Source organism: Glandiceps talaboti, chromosome 13 (assembly GCF_964340395.1).
Source record: "Glandiceps talaboti chromosome 13, keGlaTala1.1, whole genome shotgun sequence".
Taxonomy (NCBI): domain Eukaryota; kingdom Metazoa; phylum Hemichordata; class Enteropneusta; family Spengelidae; genus Glandiceps; species Glandiceps talaboti.
In genome coordinates this window covers 2800001-2825000 of record NC_135561.1, presented here as the reverse complement: position 1 = coordinate 2825000, position 25000 = coordinate 2800001, and the positions used below count along the sequence as shown (strand labels likewise).

The window sequence follows — 25000 nt, the reverse complement described above, 5'->3', positions numbered from 1 at the left end:
TGGCTCTCATATTTCATATATACTCTTTCTAAATATATGGTGATGCAACATGAGTAAAAATAACTGGGGTTAACTAAGTTTGGTAGTCAATATAGCAGGTTTACCATCAAACTGACGCAAAATTTGTTTCAAATTTGTCTAGTAAAAACCGTTGGCCCAGTTGTCGATTAGGCTTACAAGTTACACAAAGCATGATAAGACACTGTGAATGGTGCAAATAAACAACGTGCGAAATGCCAAATACCAAATGCAAACAATACAAGCGAACAAAAGGGCCTGTATGCACTCTAATAGCCCGATATTTTGCCTAAAATCAGGCTCACATGTGCGAACGGTGTGTTTTTGACGTACCTAGTAGGCAGTGATGTAGATAATAGCCGGTTACCGGTCACAACGCCCAGCTATAACTTATAAGTATAACAGTTGTGGGACCGGCTTAGGAAAGTACTCAAACCTGACGATCATTGAACAAATTCTAAGGTTGGAAAATTAAATATGAGTTGCCCGGGAGTTCTAATAGCAAGTAAAATACCCAAAGTGTAAACAAAAAGATAAATTAATTCATAATTATTTGGAAAACATTAGACGATTACGCAGTAAAACAAGACTGGCCACGCTATCGCTAGCGAAAGCCTTCGAACTAGTTTCATAACGACCGGACGTTGAAGGAAGCGCGAAGCGAAGTGTGAGGTCAATGTGACGTCTCATGATGATGTATGATGCATCAACATGACGTTTACGTAGAGTTGCACTAAATGTTTTCTAAACTTCAGTGGAAAGAATTTTTGTCGATCAGACACTGACTATGTTTAAATTCTTAAAACATCTGAGAAAACTGAAGAGGGGAAGCAAAATGTGACACTGACAGACAAGCCAGACGTACGGCACATGTACAGAAGGCGAGGCACACCCTCTGATGCAAACTGGACAATTATCGTGCGTGTCACGTATAAGGCATCAGATGTAATACATGTAGCTAACCAAATATTCTTGTACTGCAGTCTTTCTTGTAACAGGTATTGGAAATTGTCAGAAACCTGATGATTTTATGACTGAATAAGTTTCGATACGGAGACGAGAGAGAGGGGGAGACGGGAGAGAGAGAGAGAGAGAGAGAGAGAGAGAGAGAGAGAGAGAGAGAGAGAGAGAGAGAGAGAGAGAGAGAGAGAGAGAGAGAGAGAGAGAGAGAGAGAGAGAGAGAGAGAGAGAGAGCGGAGACCAAACTAGAGTCGGTACTCACCCCACCACGACATATGCATTTTTGTGATTTTGAAACGATAAAGAATGTTAATATGGATATTGGGACGATTGGAAATCGGACGATGTGAATCGTAATCGAATATCTCAGACCATCCACAATATATGTCGTGTTGACTTAGGCGATCCCAGAAACCATTCTTAGTTTACCCCTTTCACATATATTATCAACCATGCTAATGTTTTGAAACAAATCTCGATTAACAGGTAATTTAGCGCTTGAAAGATGGCGACGTCCATACCCCCCCCCCGGCTGCACATATTTTAATATGCAATTATACATTACCCCCTCCCCATACACGTCAGAGAAGTACAGTATGGTACACTATATGACACACTGTAAGCTAACAGTGGAAATCAACTTCAGTGTCCATACATATCAGACATAGAGATTTCTTTACAAATGGATGTGGGCTCATTGGGCTGTAACCTGTACTTGGAAAAACTTAACCAGCAGAGTTTTCTTTTTGAATCCTATGTCTTGACAGAAACGGCACCCCCCTTCGATAACTAGTGGGGAGGGTGTGTCCCCCTCCCACAGTAGGCAATTGTTTGAAAAATAAGGACATGTAGGAGGCCATTTAGCGGCATAATATTTCAAACCATACACATTATTGGAAGCCATAAAGTACTTGAAAATTGTCTTCAATACCCAAATTGTACTCTCATTAAATTATTTTACAACTGTATTACCTACGCTTTAACTAATACATAGATATTTTGGCAGACACACACATTCGTTTGGCCATTGGCTGCCTAATAATTAAATGTGTGGTAGGTAAATGAAGTGAACAATTTTGCAAAGTACAAGGTAAACGATTGCTCCTGTGGTTTGAATGTTCAACAAAGTCTCCACACAGAGAGATAGAGCAAGAGAGAAGGAGACATACGGCGACGAGAGAGAGAGAGAGAGAGAGAGAGAGAGAGAGAGAGAGAGAGAGAGAGAGAGAGAGAGAGAGAGAGAGAGAGAGAGAGAGAGAGAGAGAGAGAGAGAGAGGCATACACTTATACAAATGTAAATTTACTTGGTAAACAACTGCTCCTGAGGTTTAATTTTGGTTCACATCATGAGCAGAATATTCGGGGGCCCTTTCAGACCATCACAATTGTCATGCCCCCCTCCCTTTGAACCTCAATTTTGTTCATGCCCCCCCCCCCGTAAATTCTGACTCCAGCATAATTTCAAGTTTATTCCGAGCTCGGTATTACAGGCATTCGACTAGAGTCTTTATACCTCAAAGATATACAACAGTCCATTTCTGTACAAGGCATATCAGAAACCAAACATTTGCAGTGTGGAGTGTCACAAAACCCTGTGCTTGGTCCACTCTTACACGCGTATGCTGTCTATACACATCACCACTTGGAAAGCTAATCCGACATCAAAATCTCAATATGCAACAACATGCAGACGACAACCAGATTTACCAATATATTTCCCCAATCACATACGTCAACTACAGTAACTAAGATGGAAACTGTTGCACATGATATTAAACGACCCAAAATAAGCTAGTTTAATGATGGCAAAACCGAGGTCCTCCTTATCACGTCTCAGTTCAACAGGCTTCCTCGTCTCATGAACCACATCAACATGGGATCGTCTTCTGTGCAGTTAGTGGATTCAGCATGTACCATTTGTGTAACAATTGATGACCGTTATAACCTCAAGAAGCACATCTCGTTGACATGTAGATCAGTTCTTTTTCACCCCCGAACAATAGGTCGCATCATTGACAGTGGAGGGGGCCCCTCCACTGTCTATGGAAACTGTTGCACATGATATTAAACGACCCAAAATAAGCTAGTTTAATGATGGCAAAACCGAGGTCCTCCTTATCACGTCTCAGTTCAACAGGCTTCCTCGTCTCATGAACCACATCAACATGGGATCGTCTTCTGTGCAGTTAGTGGATTCAGCATGTACCATTTGTGTAACAATTGATGACCGTTATAACCTCAAGAAGCACATCTCGTTGACATGTAGATCAGTTCTTTTTCACCCCCGAACAATAGGTCGCATCATTGACAGTGGAGGGGGCCCCTCCACTGTCTATGGTCGCATACGCCAGTATCTTACAAACGGAGTTTGTCAGAACCTTGGTCATGCACTTATATCATCGATACCTGACTACTGAATGGCCCTTCTGTATGGGCTGCCAGCTAAAAACATTGTCCCTCTTGAACATGCCCAAAATACAGCAGCTAGGATTGTGTCAGGTACAAAGAAAACAGATGACGTCACATCGGTTCTTTCAATAACACAGTTTAGTTAGAAATCACACTGGCGTCAAGTGCAGTTACATAATATACCAGTAGGTAGGGCCTACATGTACATGGAGTCTCAGGTCACTACATTGTGGTCTGAGATGTAGTTTACACCACTATGACCTAAGAACTTGAACCAGGGCTGAGGAGAAGTGGTCTGAGGTTAAAGTTTTGCAGCTCTCGTTCAGCAATCTCAAAACATTTCAGCCTACTTCCCGTAATGAACACTTGTCAAGCATTTTTGTAGCTCCCATACTCAAAGACTACATATATGTTTATATACGACTCAAAATATAACACTGAAATTTACTTTGAACACGTTCAGTTTCAGTAGACCTATTAAAACCCAAAATCTCCACTGTATAATTTAATATCGGTAATAGTTTACAGTCAAAAACTTTTAAATTTAGTTTTGACTAGGAGGTCCCCAAGTTTTGCAAGTTGACTCATGACCGCAATCATTGCTTTACTCGCTTGAGCTGCAAGCGCTAAATACCATAGACCACTGTTTGACATAATCACGCCTAGATATTCATAAAAAGCGAACAACGTCGAGTTTATGACCACCAATAACCACTTTTCAATTTTCTTAAGAATTTCATCTCTTAGTAAATACAATAATTTTAGTTTTGACATACATGTAATTTACTTTCAAAAGACAATGTTAGAAACCCCTACCCCATTGATTCCTGTGGGAACATGCCTTTCGTGAAGAAAAAATGGTTACATAACATGTCTACAAGAATTGTTGGAGAATGTCTATGTAGAATGCCACACTGATCCCATATCCACACCTTGAGTTTTATTTTTATTGTTCTTCAATGATCTCCTTCAAAGTAATAGTATGGATGCCAATATGGTTTCTAACTAAACCACGTCTAGCCAAAAGCCCCTCAAATAGCACAAAAAGTTGTTCACCCAATCAGTGAAACCTAAATGTTTTGGTGATGTAAACAGTATATAAGTAGCATCATGGGCTGACAAATATACCACATTTGAACATTACTGTCCCAATAAACACTAACTTTATGAGGGACTGTGTTATTGGTTAGAGTTTTGTGATTTATTAACAAAGACATGATGTTAATGACTGTGTGGGTGGCTGTAAATGAATTTTAAATTGCATCTCATGCATTTCAAGACTTCTAGAGTAACGACTCTGACTATACTTTGAGTGGAGGTATAAATGGTAATGATACAGTATAGGAACTAGACTATCAAAGTAATTACCTTGTCCAAAAGACTACAGTCGGATATTAATCTCACCATTAATGCCTGAATTTATGTCTATCAAGGTGGATCTGATAAGATCATGGAAATCGAGAAACTTTCATCACTTTGGACTTGAGCATTGAATACATTTGTGAAGTACTCAGACCATGATTCATGTTTTTTTTTTTAGAGATTAATTCCACTAGATCGTCCACTAAATCGTCCACGAAAACAAATACATTCTATCATTCCACCATGTCACTCAACAACGCGCATCGAATTCTATCACTTGAATTTCCGTTATTTAGTCGTCTGAAGATCGTAACGGCCTCCGTACCATAACTTGTGTACTTTGTGTAAATACAGCTCTACTTCTCAGTATTGAGCACTTTTCCTTCAGTTTATGACTTACCTCTTATATATATATATATATATATATATATATATATATATATATATATATATATATATATATATATATATATATTACCATTGCTCGGTTGACGGCAACGCGGTCAAAGATATCGGGTTCTTTGCACAATACACGTGTATATAGAAATGATGTCCCTTAAATTTCCCCTCTTTTCATTCTTGCTCTTTTCAACTACAATATAGATTTTGATAATTTCCATAGGTCTCACGAGATATACTCTTCAAGGAAAAACAAGTTCGTGTCGGAGTTTGACACGAGAATAGTCTGTGCTTGGAGTAATTATACTGTCAGTATAATTTCTCAAAGGTATGTGTTATCGTGGAAGTTTAAACATTATTTATACTTTAATGGTGTTATAGATTTTGACCCAAGCTATGCATGCCACGGTCACAAGCTATATTGCGTCAGATCGATTTGCCAAACAAGTTTGCCAGAATTAACGCATCCCATCAAACCATGGACCCTCCACAAAGGTGGAGTGTCTATGGTCAAACAAATGACAGGTCGCAGAAACTATGGTCATGGAAGTATGAACGTCGTTTATACTTGTACGCCGTGACATACAATGAGCGCAGTGCCATGATTGACCGGATTATTCAGTGTCGACAATCCCAGTTAATATAATCCCAAAGGCAAACTTGTTTTATTTACCACCTTGCCAAGCAACACAGGGTGGTGGCGAGGCGAAGTTGTAATGTACTGTCGCTTTGATATTCACGATTTTGGAAAGGAAATAGATAACATCGGGTTAGATCTTGAGAGTAAATAAGAAGAAAAGAAGAGTTAATTTGAAATCAGTGATAAACGAGTTGTCTATTTTTAAGAAACTAAATATAAGGAAAGCTATGGGTCCTGATAACATATGTGGTAGGTTACTGAATGTCTATGCATCGCAGTTAGCTAGTGTTTCCAGTAGATTGTTCAATTGGTCGTACAATGATCATACGATATCAACCATTTGGAAAACATCTACCATCTGTCCGGTCCCTAAAAACTTCCAAGGCATCGTCCTGTAGCACTGACTTCCATTGTGATGAAATGCTTCGAGCGTATTTTACTTTGTCAAAACCCACAAAAACATTCACACCTTGACCCATACCAATTTACATATTAAAGTAATAGAGGTACTGATAATGCAACTCTCACATTACTTCACGATGCGTATACACATCTTGAAAAACCAAGTTCATTTGTAAGACTATTGGTTATTGATTTTTCATCAGTCGTTAACAGAAGTCAACCAAACATGATGGCTCATAAACTTAGTTATTTAAACGTTAACCCCAAACTCATCCTCTGGATAATGGATTTTCTTGTCAACCTTTCCCAGTTTGTTCGCTACCAAAAATTAAGTTCAGCCTTCCATTCAACATTTAGGGGTGCCTCACAGAGCACGATACTCTCACACAAACTATTTACACTTTACACAAATGACTGCTCATCAGGTACCGATACAAATCCACTTATCAAATATTCTGATAACTCTGCATTAGTTGACCTGTCAAATTCTGACCGTACTTATTTCGATGAAGTTGATAGGTTTGTTACTTGGTGTAAAGAAAACTACTTGGACGAAAGGTCGACTTTAGGAAGAACCCTAAAGTAGTGCCCGACCTTTTTATTGACAATGTTAAAGTTGAACAGGTGACTAAATATATATATATATATATATATATATATATATACATATATATATATATATATATATATATATATATATATATATATATATATATATATATATATATATATATATATATATATATATATATATATATATATATATATATATATATATATATATATATAGGAACAGTCTTGGATAATAAATCAAATGTTAAGGCCAACACAGATTTCATTAACAAGAAATGTCAATCTAGAGTTTACTGTCTACAACAATTGAGGGGCCTAAAATTTTGTAAATGCCAAGGTATTACAGACATTCTATCGGAGTTTTGAGTCGGTTTAACATTTTCTTTTTTGTGCTGGTTTGGTAGTCTAGGGACTAGCTACAAGAGTGTCTTGAACAAAATTGTAAATGTGTTTAGTAAAGTATTGAGTGAAAAGTAGACTAATTTGAATGAAATGTTTACATCTCGTGTACAAAACAAAGCTGGGAAAATGGTAAATGACAAAGGCCACATTATGTCCCAACACTTTGAACTCCTGCCATCAGGGAGACGATTTCGTGTCCCTAAATTCAGAACAGTCAGAACCAAATCAAGTTTTGTGCCCACTTCAACTAAATTTTAAACCAAACTAAATAATTCTATTTCAAAGACATCTGCTCTGCATTCCAGATTGGAAGAACCGCGTTTTTTTATTGTCTTTTTTAAGTTGATGACCATTTCTGGCAAGACTTCACTCACAATTTTCTCGATTTTACTGATTTTTCTTCTTTATTAAAAAGGTTTAGGGTCGGCACCGGATTTCTAGAATGGAAGCGTTTGGGGAGTTATGTGTGATTTATTTGTTGAGAAAGGTTCAAAGACAATAAATATCGCCATAAGGTGGCACTTGCCGTTCCAGTGAGGAACGACTAGTGCCACCACGGTAGTACTCGACAATTCGATGGACCACGGCCAAGTCCGCCATTCACAATTTTCAAATCACTTGAAATAAAGCAATCTGGCAAAACTCGCCCATGTGCATTTACAATCTTGTCGCAACTAATTCTAGTAGGTAAAACCATAGACCCTCCACCCTGTCTATGGTAAAACCTAGTCGCATTCATAACTTTCATCGAGGGTAAGGTAATTTTAGTCATCAACTTCTATAAAGTCCAAAATGAAACGATAAAACATGTACATTTTGGAAATTATCCCATGTATAATGCCAGATTATAAAGTGACAAAGAGTGGTTCATCTGAGTGGATAGCTTAACCTCTTGACGATTTATAAACAATGGGAAATAGGCAGCTATCTTGATGTTCATTTTAACCTATTTTCCCGGAGAATATTTTCAGAACTGGTATCCAAATTACCAAGATCACGTTTTTCATATTTACTGATATGCCGCTTTAGTTATGGCCGGTTTTGTGGGATGTTTTGCGTGCACAATGTAAACCACAGACAAGGCATGTAAACTTCTACTTGCAAACCCGTCTATTTCAGGCTTGGCCTCTTACCACTCTTGGAGGAATTGTACTGACTCCTCCAAGACCACGTCTGACACAGTGGCCTGAAACCCATAGTCTATCGCGAGTATATTGTCTACCCTTCAAGAGACACACATTCTCTGCCAGTCACCCTTTTAAAAATACGCTTGTTAAACGTCTGCTCCTGGAGTTAAATTTGGTTCAACTCATGAGCAAAATATTTGTACGTGACTCCGGGCCCCTTTCAGACAATCCGAATTTTCACGCACGTCCCAATTCGTTTTTTTCCCGTGACAACAATTTTTCTCCTGAGCCTCCCCCTACCCTAATCTAGTTCCTGACGACCGTATTCCAATTTTACACTACATCTTTACATATTACGTATAGTCAATGTCATTACTCTCGTTGCCGATGTGTTGGCAATTATATACATGTATATATATAATATCCATAATCACAACATATTTCCTGCTCAAAGAAGAACTGTTTCAGCTTATTCCATTTCGATATAAACAGACAGAGAGTCCAGGGATAAAATACCCATGTACTACTCCTTATATTACTGGCTAGGTAATGTCAACCGTAAAATAATCCAAGCACCAGCGTCCCTAAAATCCGTGAAACAGTGTCGATATTACAGTATTTTGCTGACACTTGTTACTTTCTGTAACTGGTCTATATTTGTGATATCATGGTAAATATGCTTGGAATTTATGGCCTAACAAACCAGACATTACGTAGATTTGAATATTGAAGAAAATCAAAAACAAAAACAAGGCCATGGCCATGGCCGGTCAGGTACTGATATTAGTACTTTAGACATCAGTGGGGGTCACACTTGGTCATTGAAACTATATTGACCGACCAAAATTCTAAACATCACGGATAAATAATTTCATATCGAAATGTATGTACGGAGATTCAGGTTTTTAGACCACGTGGCTTTGACATGACATCATCAGCTAAATTTGCAATACGAAAGTAACGTAAAACATGGATGTATCTAGTAGGGAGCAAAGTCCGCATGTCTGTATGGATGTTTGAAGATTTACTATCGGTATATGGGAGGCATAGAGGGAAATATTTGAATAGCGTTATTTAACGTTACATAATTCATAACTGACTACTAAACTACCGTCAAGAGGATTGTTTTTGCTTCCATTTATCTGTATTAATTTTTTTAAAGGCAGTGATGGTGACTGCCAATGCCGGTAGTGAAAATATGGCCCGCACATTCTGAAGATTTTTGTATCATACAAGTTCAATGTTGTAGCTGAGAATGTGATTTATATTTATAACTCAGTAGAATGGGTACCGGTACTGATGCGAGGGATGTGAACCAACCTTTGTGTTGCGTGCTTTTTAATATCACCGTGTGTGTGTGTGTGTGTGTTGTTTGTTTGTTTGTTTGTAATGTAGATTCGTCGTTGATATACTGCTACTAGATCAGACCGTGGGTTATACTTCCATGATCAGAACATGACCAGACACAACTCTCCACGGCACCATTTTGGTTTTACAACTTTGATTACTTTGTTGTGAATAGCTTTTGTCAAGTTCTTGACTTTCCTGATATGACAATAAAGCAAGGGCGGTGAAATATTATTATAGTAGTCCTTCAAAAAACAAGACAATTTTGAAACTTTTAGTGGAAAATGTTAGTGAAGACACAGTTTACCCGCATAAATTAACTAACAAAAGACAAAAGAAATGTACACATGGTTCATTTTCTAGGTGTCGACCTCATGAATATGCACCAAGATTTAGAACCGAGTCAGCTTTAAATGCGTTCACACCTCCGAATCTGGTCTGGACAATATTGTCTGGGCTTAGTCACCCTTTTATGCGGACTACAGAGCGGCCCTGGTGCGGACTATTTCTGCCACCTATTAATGCCTGAAAGTCAAGTGGCATATGCTGAGGTTGTGTACAACCAGCAACCCATAACATTTTAGCAATCTACAGTTCTACCTCAGTATGGCTATTAGCCATGCTAGGTAGTTACTATAATGATTAATATAATGGTTGTCTTGGTAAAAGTTGTCGGACCCCCCCCCCAAAAAAAAAAGAAGAAAAAAAAAAGAAAAAAAGAAAAAAAAAGATCAACAAAACATTCTATGATATTGAAAGCGCTCCTGGCATGTAATTCCATAGAACAGTTTCCTGTAGGGAATGGCAGCGATTTCATTCAAACTCAAAGACAGAGATGTTGCTAACCAACGTGAACAGCCATAAAAAATTGTATGTGAATGAGTATGACTCTGAGATCCCGCTAACGGTTTCATTGTTGTCGGTCTAACCAGAGACACTGGAGAACTTCACTGTCTATGATCTAATCGTATTGCTCAGTGTGAAAACCGTGCAAAGCGTTACTATTTTGGCGTTGTATTTTCGCACATTTTTGGTTCACAAGGGTCCAATAATTTAAGCTTGAGTTAGGAAATAGGCCTATTAAAAAAATTGTGTTGTTCCGATTAGGCAAAATAAATAAATAGGTGGGGTAGGTAGATTTATTTTTATTCATGTGCGAGTGTCTAATTCTGGTTTTCCATTTTTTCCAAATGATCTCTGTGTTATTGGCTTCTTTCCATTAGATGTACAACCATTACAGATTGGAGGAACAGTTTTATATTGTCTTTTTAAGTTGATGTCAGTTTCTGCATCCACTATGTCTCGTGAGACTTCACAATTGTTGCGATTTTGTTAGTTTTTCAAGAACACGTAAAAAAAAGTTAAGGGTCGGCAGTGAAAAACTAGGTGGGTCGGGTAACAGAAACCAAACAGTTATTTTTTAGGCCTAAGGCATAACGTAGCATATAAATCTACCCAACCTGCGCGAGCAAGATCTGCATCGGTCAATGTAATATTTACATGGTCTATTACAATTTGGTAAAGTGTACCATTGTATATGCTTGTGCGAGACGTAAAAAACATCATGCCGTCTAATTGTACGAAACGATTTAGTCACTATGGTTTTGAAGTCAGTGAGATAATGTTTGTGAAGTACCCGGTATCGTGATGTTATCGCTTGTATAGAAAAACCATCACTGAGGCAAAATCTCACTTTTATCATCATTCATTTTTTAAAGTCTTCAATCATGCCAATTAAAAATATGGATACTGCAGTCATTTATGTGACTTTTTTTCCAAAAATGTTTATCGTGCATCTCGATTATATTTTTTTTCGTCTTCGTAACATCTTTTTTTTTATTGTGCCAAAAGTAGTAGCTACCACATATAGAACAGTGGAAAAATACCGAATGAGACTCAGAAATGTAAAATCATTTACTTCAATGTCCAAATCAAATGCGGACATCAGAAAATGATGCATGCACGTTGTGATGGACTCGTGATTAGCTCTAGTCCAGATGCCAATTGGTATCTAACTAAACCATAGACAATAGAGAGGGTCCTCTCTATTTTCTATGACTAAACCAAGTTTAGTGAGTGGAGGTGTAAATGGTAACGATACTGTTTAGGAACACGGTGATAGGAACTAGACGAGATTAGCACTGACAACACACGCTCCGCGAACTCCAGCAAAGAGGCCTGGTGGGGTATATAGAGACTTGTCAGAGTTGTCGGAGCTACTGTTCATGTACATATAAGTTCCACGTATTCTCAATTTATTTCGTGCTGGATAGAAAACAGTCAGTATAGTCCTTGTGTTCTCCAGTGTATAGCCGATGGATTGGATAGTGAGAGTCATGATATGTGTGATACATTGTAGTTTATACACCAGAACTGAATTTTAGACTGATCCCGTCGGCATCTTCAGAGAAAGCATCAAGCGGGTACCACAATAAACTGAAAACGTAACGACTATAAGCATAACTATAAGTTTTAATTTACATGGAACTACGGTCATATTTGATAAGCTTATCCCCCACTTCCACATATGGTCTCATACCCCTTGGTCAGCGAAAAGCCAATCATGTTCATGTCCGGACATACGAGTTATAAATGGGGCGGTCATATGGGTTAAGTTAGGGTGGAATATAATATATGGAAAAAGTCTGATTGATACTGGCTGTGATGGGTAGTAGAGCATTTTTTAATTGTCAAAAACAGGGTTGGGGGCCGAATGATATGATTCAAAACGTCATGACTTTCTGGTATATCTTTGTTGTCATGGTGTGTTTCCAGTTGAGGATGGCTGTCTTTGACTGGCTACAACAGTAAGTGACTGATTTTGAAAGCAAAGAAAGTGGAAGAACATTGGTGTTAGTTAAAAAACTATTGTTATTAAAGATATACAAGTAAACGCAGCAAAACAATTGAGAGTCGGTACGGAAAGGAACAGATGACCACAGGAAGGTGTTCAGCTGTTCTTCATTGTTCTTTGCAATTTGACGACCGGGCGATCACATACTAGTAGTTGTCAGTGTTTTCGCTAAAGCAAAATACACGGAGATGGTTCAAAATCACTTGACTATCATTTCACTCTTATTTAAATCTACAAATATCTCATTAATATTTTCTCCCAGCTTACTTCAAACTATATGACATTTTCCATGAAAAAAAGGTGCGTATCTGGAGCAAAGAAGTGTTTCAGATATCAGAGTGTTCACGTTTGCGTGACCAAGACATAGACATAGACTGGCAAGCGACGCCATGAATTGTGATCGAATCCCAGGGTCGGATCGGTTGTAGATCAGTGTTCATGATAATTCATTTGCGTGTTCAATTACTAAGTCATCGATGTAGGGTTATAAATTCAGTGACTACACCATCAACAAAGTTACTTCTTACTATAAATCATGTTGAAAAAGACCCTAGGAAAATGTCTAAGCAACAATGACGGGTGTTACTTTTTTGCAGTGTTTATCCAAATAGTAATCGTCGAATAACGTGACCCTGGCTGAAAACTGCGACAGTGAGTGTACCATAAATTCCCAAAACAGACTGACCAGAACAGACATATTGACACACAAAAAGTGTGCAAGTTTACATCGTGTGACAGGTTTGGTTGGGGTCACCTCCATCGGCTAATGGTCGAAATCGTCATTGTAAAATATTTTTAATTACCCTCAACTACAAATCAGCGTATCGTTGACGATCATTTCAATCGTAAGTGTTTAGAACTGATTCAGAAGTAAAACGTAGAATTATTAATGACAATGGTATGCAAAGTTTTGTTGTTTAACAATCATCAGCGATTTGGCATGTTTGCACAAACCACAGATACTTGTTAGTGCATACACTTTTGATACTTCTATTCTATAAGGTAAAGGCTAAATTTAAAAAGACATGATCCCAGTATTAACTTTTTTGTTGCGGCTATATTTCCTAAGTGAGGTGTGCCAAAGAAAGTTTTCCCATGATACTTTGCGCCAGTGCGACTTTTTGACATTGTACGTTCGATGTTCCCAATGAGTAAATGGAATTTTATCGAGAAGTCTATTCATATTTGTTTATGACAGCAAGATATTTTCAATTTTCTGTTTTTGGTCATTTTTGGGGTCAAAAACTGTCATTTGTTTTGTAAATAAAAGAATTCAAAGTAAAAATGAATGACAGCCGCAAAACTAATCGATTGAATGGGCTGACATTTGGTGTGCAGGTATGTTAGAGTATCTGGATGAAGAATTCTTCAAGAAAATTTGAAGATGACATTGATATGCAAATACGTCTAAAACGTGCTGTGTAGTATCATATTATAGCCATGTTATTTTACAATACTCGTGAGAAAGTAGAATTTATTGGTGAAGTAAAGTTGCTCATACACCTAAGAAAATTTGACTACACTTGAATACATAATGAGCAAATGAAATGATCACAACAATCACATATCTTTGTAATGTTATGACTATACAAGATCTAATACAGGGACGAATGGGGTACTTATCAAATAATGCCCTCCGGAACTCAGAAATAAATGTAGATGCGCTGTACCATGCAGTTACGATCAGCGGTTTTGAACTATGGAGGTAGGAAGGAAGGAGGTAGGAAGGATTATAGTCCTACCACCATTTCTGAACAAAATCGTTGTCCTTGAATTGGAATGGTATGCTTTTAATACAAAAGTTGCACAAACATATGTTCTTGCTTTCAAAAGTTTTAGAATTAACACCATGATTTCACCGTCGCCCATACTGAGGTTTTCCTGCATCTATTGCTATGGATTTTGTTGGTGGGACTTTGCTGTACTGTATGAACACTTGTTCAGACTCAGGCCACTAAAACACAATTGCAAAAAAAAACCGTAAAGACACGAAGTATCGTTTTGCACAACGTTCGGCTTGAAGCAGGTTTGAAGGGTAACCATGCACGACAGAGAAGATGGGTTTAGAGCCCCATTTACACCTAAAACAAAAAGCGATTCTAGTCTGTTCCTATTATAGTGGTCTGAGGTTCAGATCAAAGTGCCGCATTCATCCACAACATAAAAAATCATAGACCCTACACGACTGGCGTTTGTAAAAGTCAGTTTTAAACCATAATTACTACACCTCTTTATCTTCTCAGCAAGAACATGCAGTGCTGCAATCCAACGTGAGGACCTCTCACCAACTTTCAGATCACTTCACATTGGGAACGTTGGTGAGAGTTCTACTAATATAATTCAGACTGAGGCAAAAAATATAGCCTTTCTGAGTTGAAATCCGAGGTTTAAATCCTGATATCTGAAAATTCCCAATCAACCCAGATTACATTGAATAAAAAATAAGTCTAACAAACAATTTATGATTTTTCAGTCCCGAAACTTGCTATTATCCATACACTGTATACAAAGCTAAATACACGGTGATTGGTGTATCGCACTCCTTGACTGAGTGGGTCGGAAAAAAATAGGTAGACTCACTTGTCATAAATCGATTTATAAATCCACAAAGGCACTGTGACAACTAAAGCAGTCCCTTTACAGACCATTTTTCTTTAGAAATAAATAGGCTAAAACAATACTGAATGACAGGCAGTCCAAGGTATGCGAAACCATAAGCGAGCGCGTACTCACGATGCTAGATTAACACACTATTTTACCTGCGCATTGAAGACGCACAGTAAAAAGACCAGTTTTCAACATTAATGCAGGAAATACAAAGCTAACAATTCAAAATTGTATAAAATGTAAGAAAACAAAAAACAGGCGACAGTCAGAGCATGCATGAACTTCGATTTACAATACCATTATTAAGTTCTTGCATTTTGGGGCTAATGAAGTCATAGAGACTAGAGTGGGCGAGTTTCATCACAGTTAGTATAATCAATGGCACCGTGATAATTCTGACTTTCACTTGAAACTGGACCAGAACAGTCTAGGTCGGACGAGTCGTCATCATCAATTCAAAGGCGACGTAACCAAATATACACCGTGAATTCATCTTAGATCGCACCGAGTTGAACAATCATGTCTGTCATTGTAGAATGTAGACCTTTACGCTGTTTGACCGACTATTGAAGTATAACCCACATAGGTGATATTTCATTGACCTACATGGAAATGCTTGTAAATACTTTTTGCAAGTAGTAGTAGCTCAGACCACTCTAGTATTTTAGTGGTCTGAGGTAGTAGTAAGAGTTTTTGCTAACGTTTACATGCTAGCGTAGTTGTACATGTACGTATACATGTCAGTTCGTATGTACATGTACATTAAATGTAGCTCTCATCATATCATACACTGTACATGTGTGTAACCCTTTTCTTTTGCACCCTCCCCCTCCGCCTTCATGTGGTCAAACACAGACAACTAACTAACTAAATAGTGTTACTGTTAGTTTTCTGTGGGTCAAACAATTAGTGTACACGCCTTGAATCACATGCAGGCGAGATAGATTTGAATATTCATTTGTTTACTGCCCGGTTATGGGGGTGAACTCATGAATATATTCTGAACTAAATGCAAATGTATTCAAATCACTTCCGACTCGCAATCTGAACTATTTTTCAGATCGAGTATAATCCGATTAGACAGGCGCTAATGGGAAAGTACAGAAACGTCCACCTCATCAGCATAAAAGTACAGAATTGAACTCAATCTGAACTATAGTACGGAAAGTGTCGTAAACTGTACTATTTTTTCTACTAGTGTTATTTAAGCTTTCAAATTAATTTGAATATTGTACTTGAAGGACATACAAAGTACAAAGTACAGGAGTTCGATATGCAGTTCGCCAAGTAGAAACTTACAGTACATCTATAATAAATGAATAGAAATCGTGTAATTTATCACGAAGATGAAGTCAATGACCAAGGACGATTTCGACCAGTCTGATGGCCTTGTACAGTGTTTATTGTCGTTTTAATAAATACATGAATAAACAAATGAATGAATTAGGTCAAATCTATCAATACAACATAGTGTGATGTAGATGTAGATACTTGAAATATGTCCCTTATCACAGTTTTATGTGTTTTGCTAATGTTTACAACTATGATAATGGGTCTTACTACTGTGGAATCAAAAACGCAATTCAACAGCACTACTTTTGGGCAATCCTTTTTTATAGCAAGTGACAAGGAAGAGCTTCAAATCGCATTTGCTGGCTAGTTGAAGCAAGTATTGTTGAATAAGCATCTATTGTGTTATCAAGGAGTATTATTTTGGGAAAAAAAGCATCAATATAATTCACTGTTTAAATATTCGTTTCCATTACAACTTACTATCAAGGAAAATTATATTAACCGTTAGGTAAGATGTCTTCATTGCAGAGTATTTTTGTTATAGTTATACATTATGTACGGAAATTTAAAATTAGTTTAATTACTATTATAAAAACAGTGACGGTATTCTATTCATTTTGGAAAACGTTAGTATGCATATGACAAAAAAAATAAATGAAAACCAAATTTCAGTCAGATTCCTTGGCGAAGCTTTCGGTTGTAATGTGGTCATACCATTCAATAAAAGACTGAGAACAAAGAACCATCACTAACTAGGTTTTTAGTGTGAAAATGCTGACTCGTCGTGAATTATGATACAAAAAATTACTAAATCTCGCTAACCAGCCCATGGCATTTCTCTAAAACTTAACCAGTTCTCGCCATAAATGTGAAAAATAAGTGTGCAAAGTTTCATTTCGATCACTTGAGTAGTTATTGAGAGTTTTTGTATATGGATAGATAGATAGATGGACAGACAGACAGACAGACAGACAGACAGACAGACGGACAGACACAGACCTTTTGCAAGTCTATTACATTACATAAATGATTTTTGATCTTGGTAATTACTATTACTTTCATTAAAAATATCTACACATCTCCTTTTTAATGTCACTAATAAATTGTCTTGTCTGACGTGCATTATATTATCACTTAGACAACAAAAGGAAACACATAAGTACCTAGTAAATTATCGATCTATCTGAGTCCAGATTAGCATAATTACTAATATAACCTAGCGAATAAGTGTTTATATGTTATTAGTTTTAATATATTTGTTTAGGGTAGTTATGATAAATCAGAAACATCTGTGCTCGTCTGAAAATTGAAATGCTTGAACTATTATATACATCAAACACTAGCAAAGTGACACAGTTATTGTATTTTAACATCATGGCAGAGCAACTTACCCTGTCACCCTTGATCCTGATAAAACAACAATAATAAAAGTCCATTTCAATTTCTCCATTTCTTCATTACTGCATTATTATTTTCTCTTGTAGTCCAACATCATGCGACACGTGACATGTTAGGCAACCTAACTAATTGCCAGTGATCAATTTTGTTCGGTGATGTAGGATTTGAAGCCCCCTAAGCATGAGTAGAGTCTTGGCACAATACAAAAGGCCATGCGCATATCTCTATATATATAGACACGATAACGCCACACGCATGTGTACTTTGAGAAAATAATAATATTCACAACGTATGCTGAGCGGTAATGATATTTTTCATCATATGATATTGATTTTTAGAAATTTGAATACCCCACGTCTAAATGATAATATTATTGTATTTGTTTTTCTCTTTACTAGTGCATGGAAATAATTTATTCATAATGGACTTTCCAAAATTATATTTAGTTCTTGAAGTCATTTGTCATTTAAAAAAAGGATGGCGCCTAACAAATTCTCTTTCATATGAACAATACACACTGCCATTGTATCCTCTCAAAAAATTGTAGCCAATTTCTCAATCTGTTCAAAACTCAAAACCAAACTCATTAATTGTTACCCATTTTGTGTCAAAACAAAATGGAATATACATGTACCGTGCATGTACAGTTACAAACTTTGTATACATAAACAATATCATTGCAAGCATCGCATTAACATATATCCAACCCGCAAACTTATCGCCATAAACATGATATATTTTTATGATCGAAATTTAATTATAACAGGTTATTTCATCTATGATATTTTACAATTAATTAGTGACGCACACTGTCAACAGCTAGACCGTCATTCCCGTCAACCCGATGATACCAGTATATACTAGAACACATGCCTAAACGTGCTCTTATTCGGTAGGTGGGGGTCTTGAAAAGATTGATTGTTTCAAGCAAGCGTTCTAGATTAAATTGTGCAACTTTGAAGAATTATACAAATGACGAATTTATAGTAAATGGCTATTGAATTCAAATGTAACGATTCATCATCAACAAATCACCAAGCCAGTCAAATGATCGCTTAAAATGTATTCTCTACATGATCATGAGATATATCAGCAACAGGAACTCTAATGGCTGGTGTGCAGCATGTTTAGATATGAATCAATCAGATCATACCATGTGCATGTATACATTGAAGAAAAGAGAAGAAAGGTATATATCTATACACTGTAGCGATGTTGCAAAGTAGTGATTACGTTGTGTATTCCAGAAAATACTGAAATAATATAGTCCAATTGGTTATATGTATTCAAGCAAAGCAACGCTTCATGGAGATGACACACCCCAATATTTTGACCAGTTGACGAGATATATAGAATCAGCTGGTCAAAACCAAGGACCATTCATCTCCAGCGGAGGTTTATTGCTATATTCAGTATGTTACAATTTGCAACAAAACTTAAAGTTTACGAAACCCGTAATGTAATGGTGTCATCACATTACCGGTACAGATCGTTTAAGATGAATATCTGTTGAAGATGCTATTATTGTGTTTCAATCGAATGCATACATTGTCATGACAACTCAAAACTGAACGTAGACTAATTATGTTAAACATGACCTGACATATCATGACTGTCTTTAGGTAGAATCAAGAATATGATTGGCTGAGGCTGAGCAGTCCTAACATGGGTATGTTTTGAGGAAAACAGTTACAATATACTTTGGAGATCTCGTTCTAATTTCCCCAAGCTAAGGAATATAAACGATTGTGTGTTGCGATGGTCGATGGTCGGGCACGGATACAGCGGCCATGATACGACATAGCTGTCAATAATGTGTACACTACTCCTATTCAGGGCCACTTGGATGCATGTGGCACATGTATGCTAATGTCTAGTTTAAATCAGATTCCTAGATTTAAACTCTCTCAACATCTGATGTCAATATTTCATGAACGAATTCACAGTTGTTACAATAGCTCAATGAAATTACTTTTGAACGTAATTCCATATATATATTTAATATATGTATATATATCATATCTGCCAGGTGCATATTGTTTGACTTTAACGTTGACCTACAGGTTCAAATTTGAAAATCATGAAATTAATCAATAAGAGAAAGTTGGAAGTACGCTGTTCAGGTTGAATTCTTTAAAATTGAATACAATGTGATACAGAACATTTGAGTTAAAGTTATGTTGTTACTGATATATACATCAATTGAACAGTTAGAACAGTTCTAGATATTTATACAAAAGCTTGAAAAACCATACTCCGAATAGAAAACTGAATTAATTCAGTTAGTTTTCTTTACTCAATTTAACTGATTTACCCATTGTCATTAAACATAAACATTTTTGTTGAGAATACCCCGTCGGCGTTAGGCAACGTGTTTTCGGTGAAGACTTGTTTTATCCTGCATGTATGATGAACTGCCGTTCACTTACGGTAATGTCCAATGAGTAATTCAAGGTAGCAAAAATTATATTTTCTATTAAAGAACTATTAACTAATTGCTATTCATGTTGCTGTCAACATTTCTGATTAATATATGTGGTGTGTAAATGACATTTATTGGCACAGCATGATAAACAGGTTAAAACGTGCTATGCTAAATTTTCAAGAGAATCATAAATTTTATGCTATTAAATTGAGAAATAATTTGTCCAATAAAGCTGTACAACGCAGCCCTGGCAATTGATTCCTTTACTGCAGGGACCAGGAAGATACATTTGTTTGACTTACAATAAAAAATAACACTGGCTACAGAAAAAGACATTCTATCATTAACTTCGGTAATAGGTTTGCCGTTGTTTGTGCATGTAATAGATGTTTAACCCTGGTTGTTAGTATATCTGATAGCTATATATGTACTCAACAAAAGTACCTGTAAATTTTAAAGAAGGTGTTTTGCTTACATTGTTCCGTAATTCTAAGATAGGATACAATTGGAACGCCACTCCATTCTTTCAGTTCTGGAAATTCATTTTATGATAGCACTTAAACCACCACATTACTTAGTAGTCATGCAAATATATATTAGATGACAAATGCATGTTCATGAATTCCAACTGGATACCAAGATAGTCATGAATGTTTGTTCGATTGCGCGAAATGTCTATAAATGAATGTGTGCTTGCGCGCGCGCGCGCGCGCGTGTGTGTGTGTATGCGTGTGTGTGGCATCAGTAAAATCAAGATAGATATCCCTGATGCCATTGATAATATCACTAATGAATCTCTCCAAACTTTACAACCCTAAATCCCAAGGTGACAATAATACTGGCACCTGCAGACAAATATGTGACCTAGTTCCACGCTGAAATATTGACTTGTCAACTAATACTTATATATACTCCTGTTGCATATAAAAAAAATTGCTGTTTGACTTTAGATCATATTCTTCTGTGTTACACATGGTGATTATCTATGGTCTGACTTATCATACATTTGAAATATATGTATCATGTCATTAGACGAAAACTAAGATTGCACAGACACATGATTGTCGACAATATTATCAAGAAGAACGTTAGAAATTCCTATAGATGTCTCATGAGGCCTGGAATTGTCAAACAATCGATAAACATAGTACGTTTCAAATTGAACTCTCTGGAATAATAAATCATTAAGTAACGTCTGCTGTAACGATAAATTTCTCCGTTTGTCTGTGATAGTAAACATCAATAGGTTATTTAGATTCCAAATACAAATAACATAATCTGAGGTTTATCTATATTGTAAAGGTATGTATGTATGTATGTATGTATGTATGTATGTATGTATGTATGTATGTATGTATGTATGTATGTATGTATGTATGTATGTATGTATGTATGTATGTATGTATGTATGTATGTGTGTGTGTGTGTGTGTATGTATGTATGTATGTATGTATGTATGTATGTATGTATGTATGTATGTATACTATGTATCGTAAGCTGCTTCGCTGCAGCTCCCCAATATATATATATATATATATATATATATATATATATATATATATATATATATATATATATATATATATATATATATATATATATATATACTATTAATCGCATTGATTCATAGATTCGCACACTGATGCCTGATTAAGAAATTCATTGCCAACAACAGTTTCCATATACTTTGCTTGTGAAATGTACTTATGGAAAGGTAAGCGTTACCTAACAAATCTATACTGGAAGACAACTGATGGGTTTTCACGCAATAGAGAATATTTGCATCAATAAAATAATGTTATAGTCTACTTATCGGAGCATTGATTCTTTCAATCAAAGCATTTTGATGAATAGAAAATAGCAATAATGTGTAAATAACCACAGCTGTCTTACCGAATTTCAAAATTTCTCCATTTTCACTAATTTAGTTTCTTTGCACAAACACTATTCAGCCATACAATCTAACAAAATGCTTTCAAATACGTATTCTATTGATATATGTGTCTGCAAAATAGATTTTGTTAGGACCATCGAAGAGAAACAACAACGCATGTGAGATTAGAGAAAGCAAGGCAACCGTTCTCGAATTCACCACACTTAAACAAATTTGGTTACAATCTGATTAAAATCTGATGTTGTGAAAGCTGCTAGAGTGTCTTCATTTACCTCTATTTCCATCTTGTTGTGTGTGACATTGACCGGAACAAAACAAATGTCAAAACACGAAGGAATTAGAGTTAAATAAATACATCTAGCCGTTTTCACAATATCATATTTTAATCAGATTAATTTGCTTAGTGAATTTACTACCACATTTACAAGCTTATATTTTACAACAAGGCTTTCTCGGTAATGCATTATTTGTGAACAGTACGTTTTCTTCTCATCAGAGAGGTTTAAATGCGCATATTTACCTGTGTTCAATACGTGTAGCGTCATAGTCACGTGATTCGAAGCAACCCATGCCAGGCGTTCTGTATCAAACGATGGTACGTCAAAATGGCGGTCTACACACAACTGTAAATACGTGTTTTTGTCATTTTCTTCTATTAAATGTCGTATTTTTATATTCAAGTTCGGAAGCATAACTTTAAACTAATTGTTTGGTTTTTGGTTTGGGTAAGTAGTTGCAAGAAAAATGGCAAAAGTACGGACAAATTTAGAAATTAGAGGCATGTGTCTGGCATTTTGGACAAAAGATGTCAACGCGCGCGGGTAACTAGACGCAATTTTGTACGCGTCATTACGTGCATGCCTGCACGATAATGCTCCCGTAGGCGTACGCGTTCTAAGGTGTATCTAAACCTCTCTGTTAACGTCTTGCATGGGCAGCTCGTTACATTCACCATGAGCAAGTTTTTTTTTGTGGTTGAAAGATGATTTTAATGTGCACGCCGTTGGTCTTCAAATGATAGATTAATGAATGATGAAATTTGAAAGAAGGGACGTAATCCACTACCGCATGTCGTTTTCATAATTTGTGATGTTGTGTTAAGAACACTTCAGCAAGGGATATTTATAATTGTTTCATTATTGAGGTATGACGTACAAACTGATTATGTAATTTGTCTCTTAGATGGTTTAATTCCAACACGCCTGAATTATTTATTTAGTTGTGATCAATTAAAAAAAATAGAAGACTTTAATACTGTTAATAATTATAGAAACAATCAACATTCAAACAAAAGATGAATCCACTATGTAATACTGGGTTTTTGGAAATGTAAAGAAACTATAGTTGTTGAGTAATATCAACTGTTGAACCGTACTGCCTTCAATAATATATTGTTATCAAATCTATATTATTGTGACGGAAATGAAATCAATTTCCTGCGAATGACTAGATTGTGTCTTCTAATAGGTATTTGGATCACCATTGTAACTCCGCATGGCGTTTTTGTTTTCAGTCGACACGTACTGTTTCGTAGGACTAAATTAATGTTTTCAAACGAACATCCGTGTGATATCTGTTTGGAATCATAATTCAAGGGACGGTTCCCTTTCCAATGTGTGTATAAATGTAGAAATACATTAGGTTTACGAGAAAGTTATAAACAAAAGAACCAATTTATGCATTTGAACACATTATGATAACTTACCCCGTTACTGTGATTCGTGATATTATAACAAGTATACAAGCCAATTGCAATTCTCGTTCCATTTCCACGTTGTCCCAAATATAAACGCAAAACTGAACAGTTGTCGAATTCGAAGACCCCCTAAGCTTGAGTAAAGGCATCCTTACGCCCCCAAAAATGAGCATCCTTAACTTGTTTAATTCTAACCATACAACGGTTTATTTTTTGTATTTATTGAAGACACTTGATCAGCGTGAGTTATATCAAACTATATATATTGGTGATTAAAAGAACCATGGACATTTTAACTTCATTTACTAAATTCTTGTTACTATTCTAAGATAAATTATGCATATGATGCATTTCTCGCGGACATTTTAAATGGAATTATTTTTAGCTACCGGAGCCGTTTGTTGTTTTGCACGGTATAACACAGACATAAACTCATTGTTTCGTAAACATTTCAGTAAAACGTTTCTATTTTAAATTCAGCAATGTTCTACCATACGAATACTACTAAATTTGGTTCCAGGCTTATTTAAAATCGGTAGCCAAATTTCGTTTTGAAAATAATATCAACATCAAATATAAGATACCTTTCACCCAATTTCGTATTAATAATAATAATATTATAGTTATATGGTTATCGTAAATGTACGTCATCAAATGCAAAATCACGACGTCGTAAACAATAAACAAAGCAAGCTTACTCTCGATATGTGTGATGAATGTTTCCCTCAACTGTAACACAACAATAGACTAAACAGTCAATAAATAGGTACACCAATATTTCTAGTATAGCACGGGTTATCTGTTAGATTTACAACTTATACCGAGCTTGCAACCATCTAGATCTGGTAACAGAGTCGAAAACACCAATTATCTTGAGCATATTATATCAATTCATTATATTTTGTATTATACCAATTAATGTTTAATATAAGTACTTTGGCATTTGCCCGGGGGTGTTTGTCCTAGAACCCCTTTGTCATCTATAATCAGAATCAATAGTAATAATGTATTGGCTATGTCAACACGATACTTAATATTTGACGTATTAATGATTAAATTAATAATTCATAAAGTATGATCAAAAAGGTATTTGTAGGGATATTACTTCCCTCATCGTCGACAATACTGCATCAAGCATGAAACGCCGTCTTAAAAAAAATTAAATTAAAAAATGTACCTACAAATGATTTGATC

General features: G+C 36.2%; 1 protein-coding gene across 1 annotated transcript in view; it reads right to left on the bottom strand.

Annotated features, from left to right (window-relative positions):
• The window catches only part of LOC144444788 (glycine receptor subunit alpha-2-like), a 32904-nt gene extending 8976 nt beyond the window's left edge, over positions 1-23928 (bottom strand). Inside the window, exon 1 of the mRNA XM_078134325.1 lies at positions 23816-23928. Coding sequence (XP_077990451.1) covers positions 23816-23877 — 62 coding nt within the window. The 5' untranslated portion in view covers positions 23878-23928. The remainder of the gene's footprint in view (positions 1-23815) is intronic.
• Positions 23929-25000: the final 1072 nt, after the last annotated feature.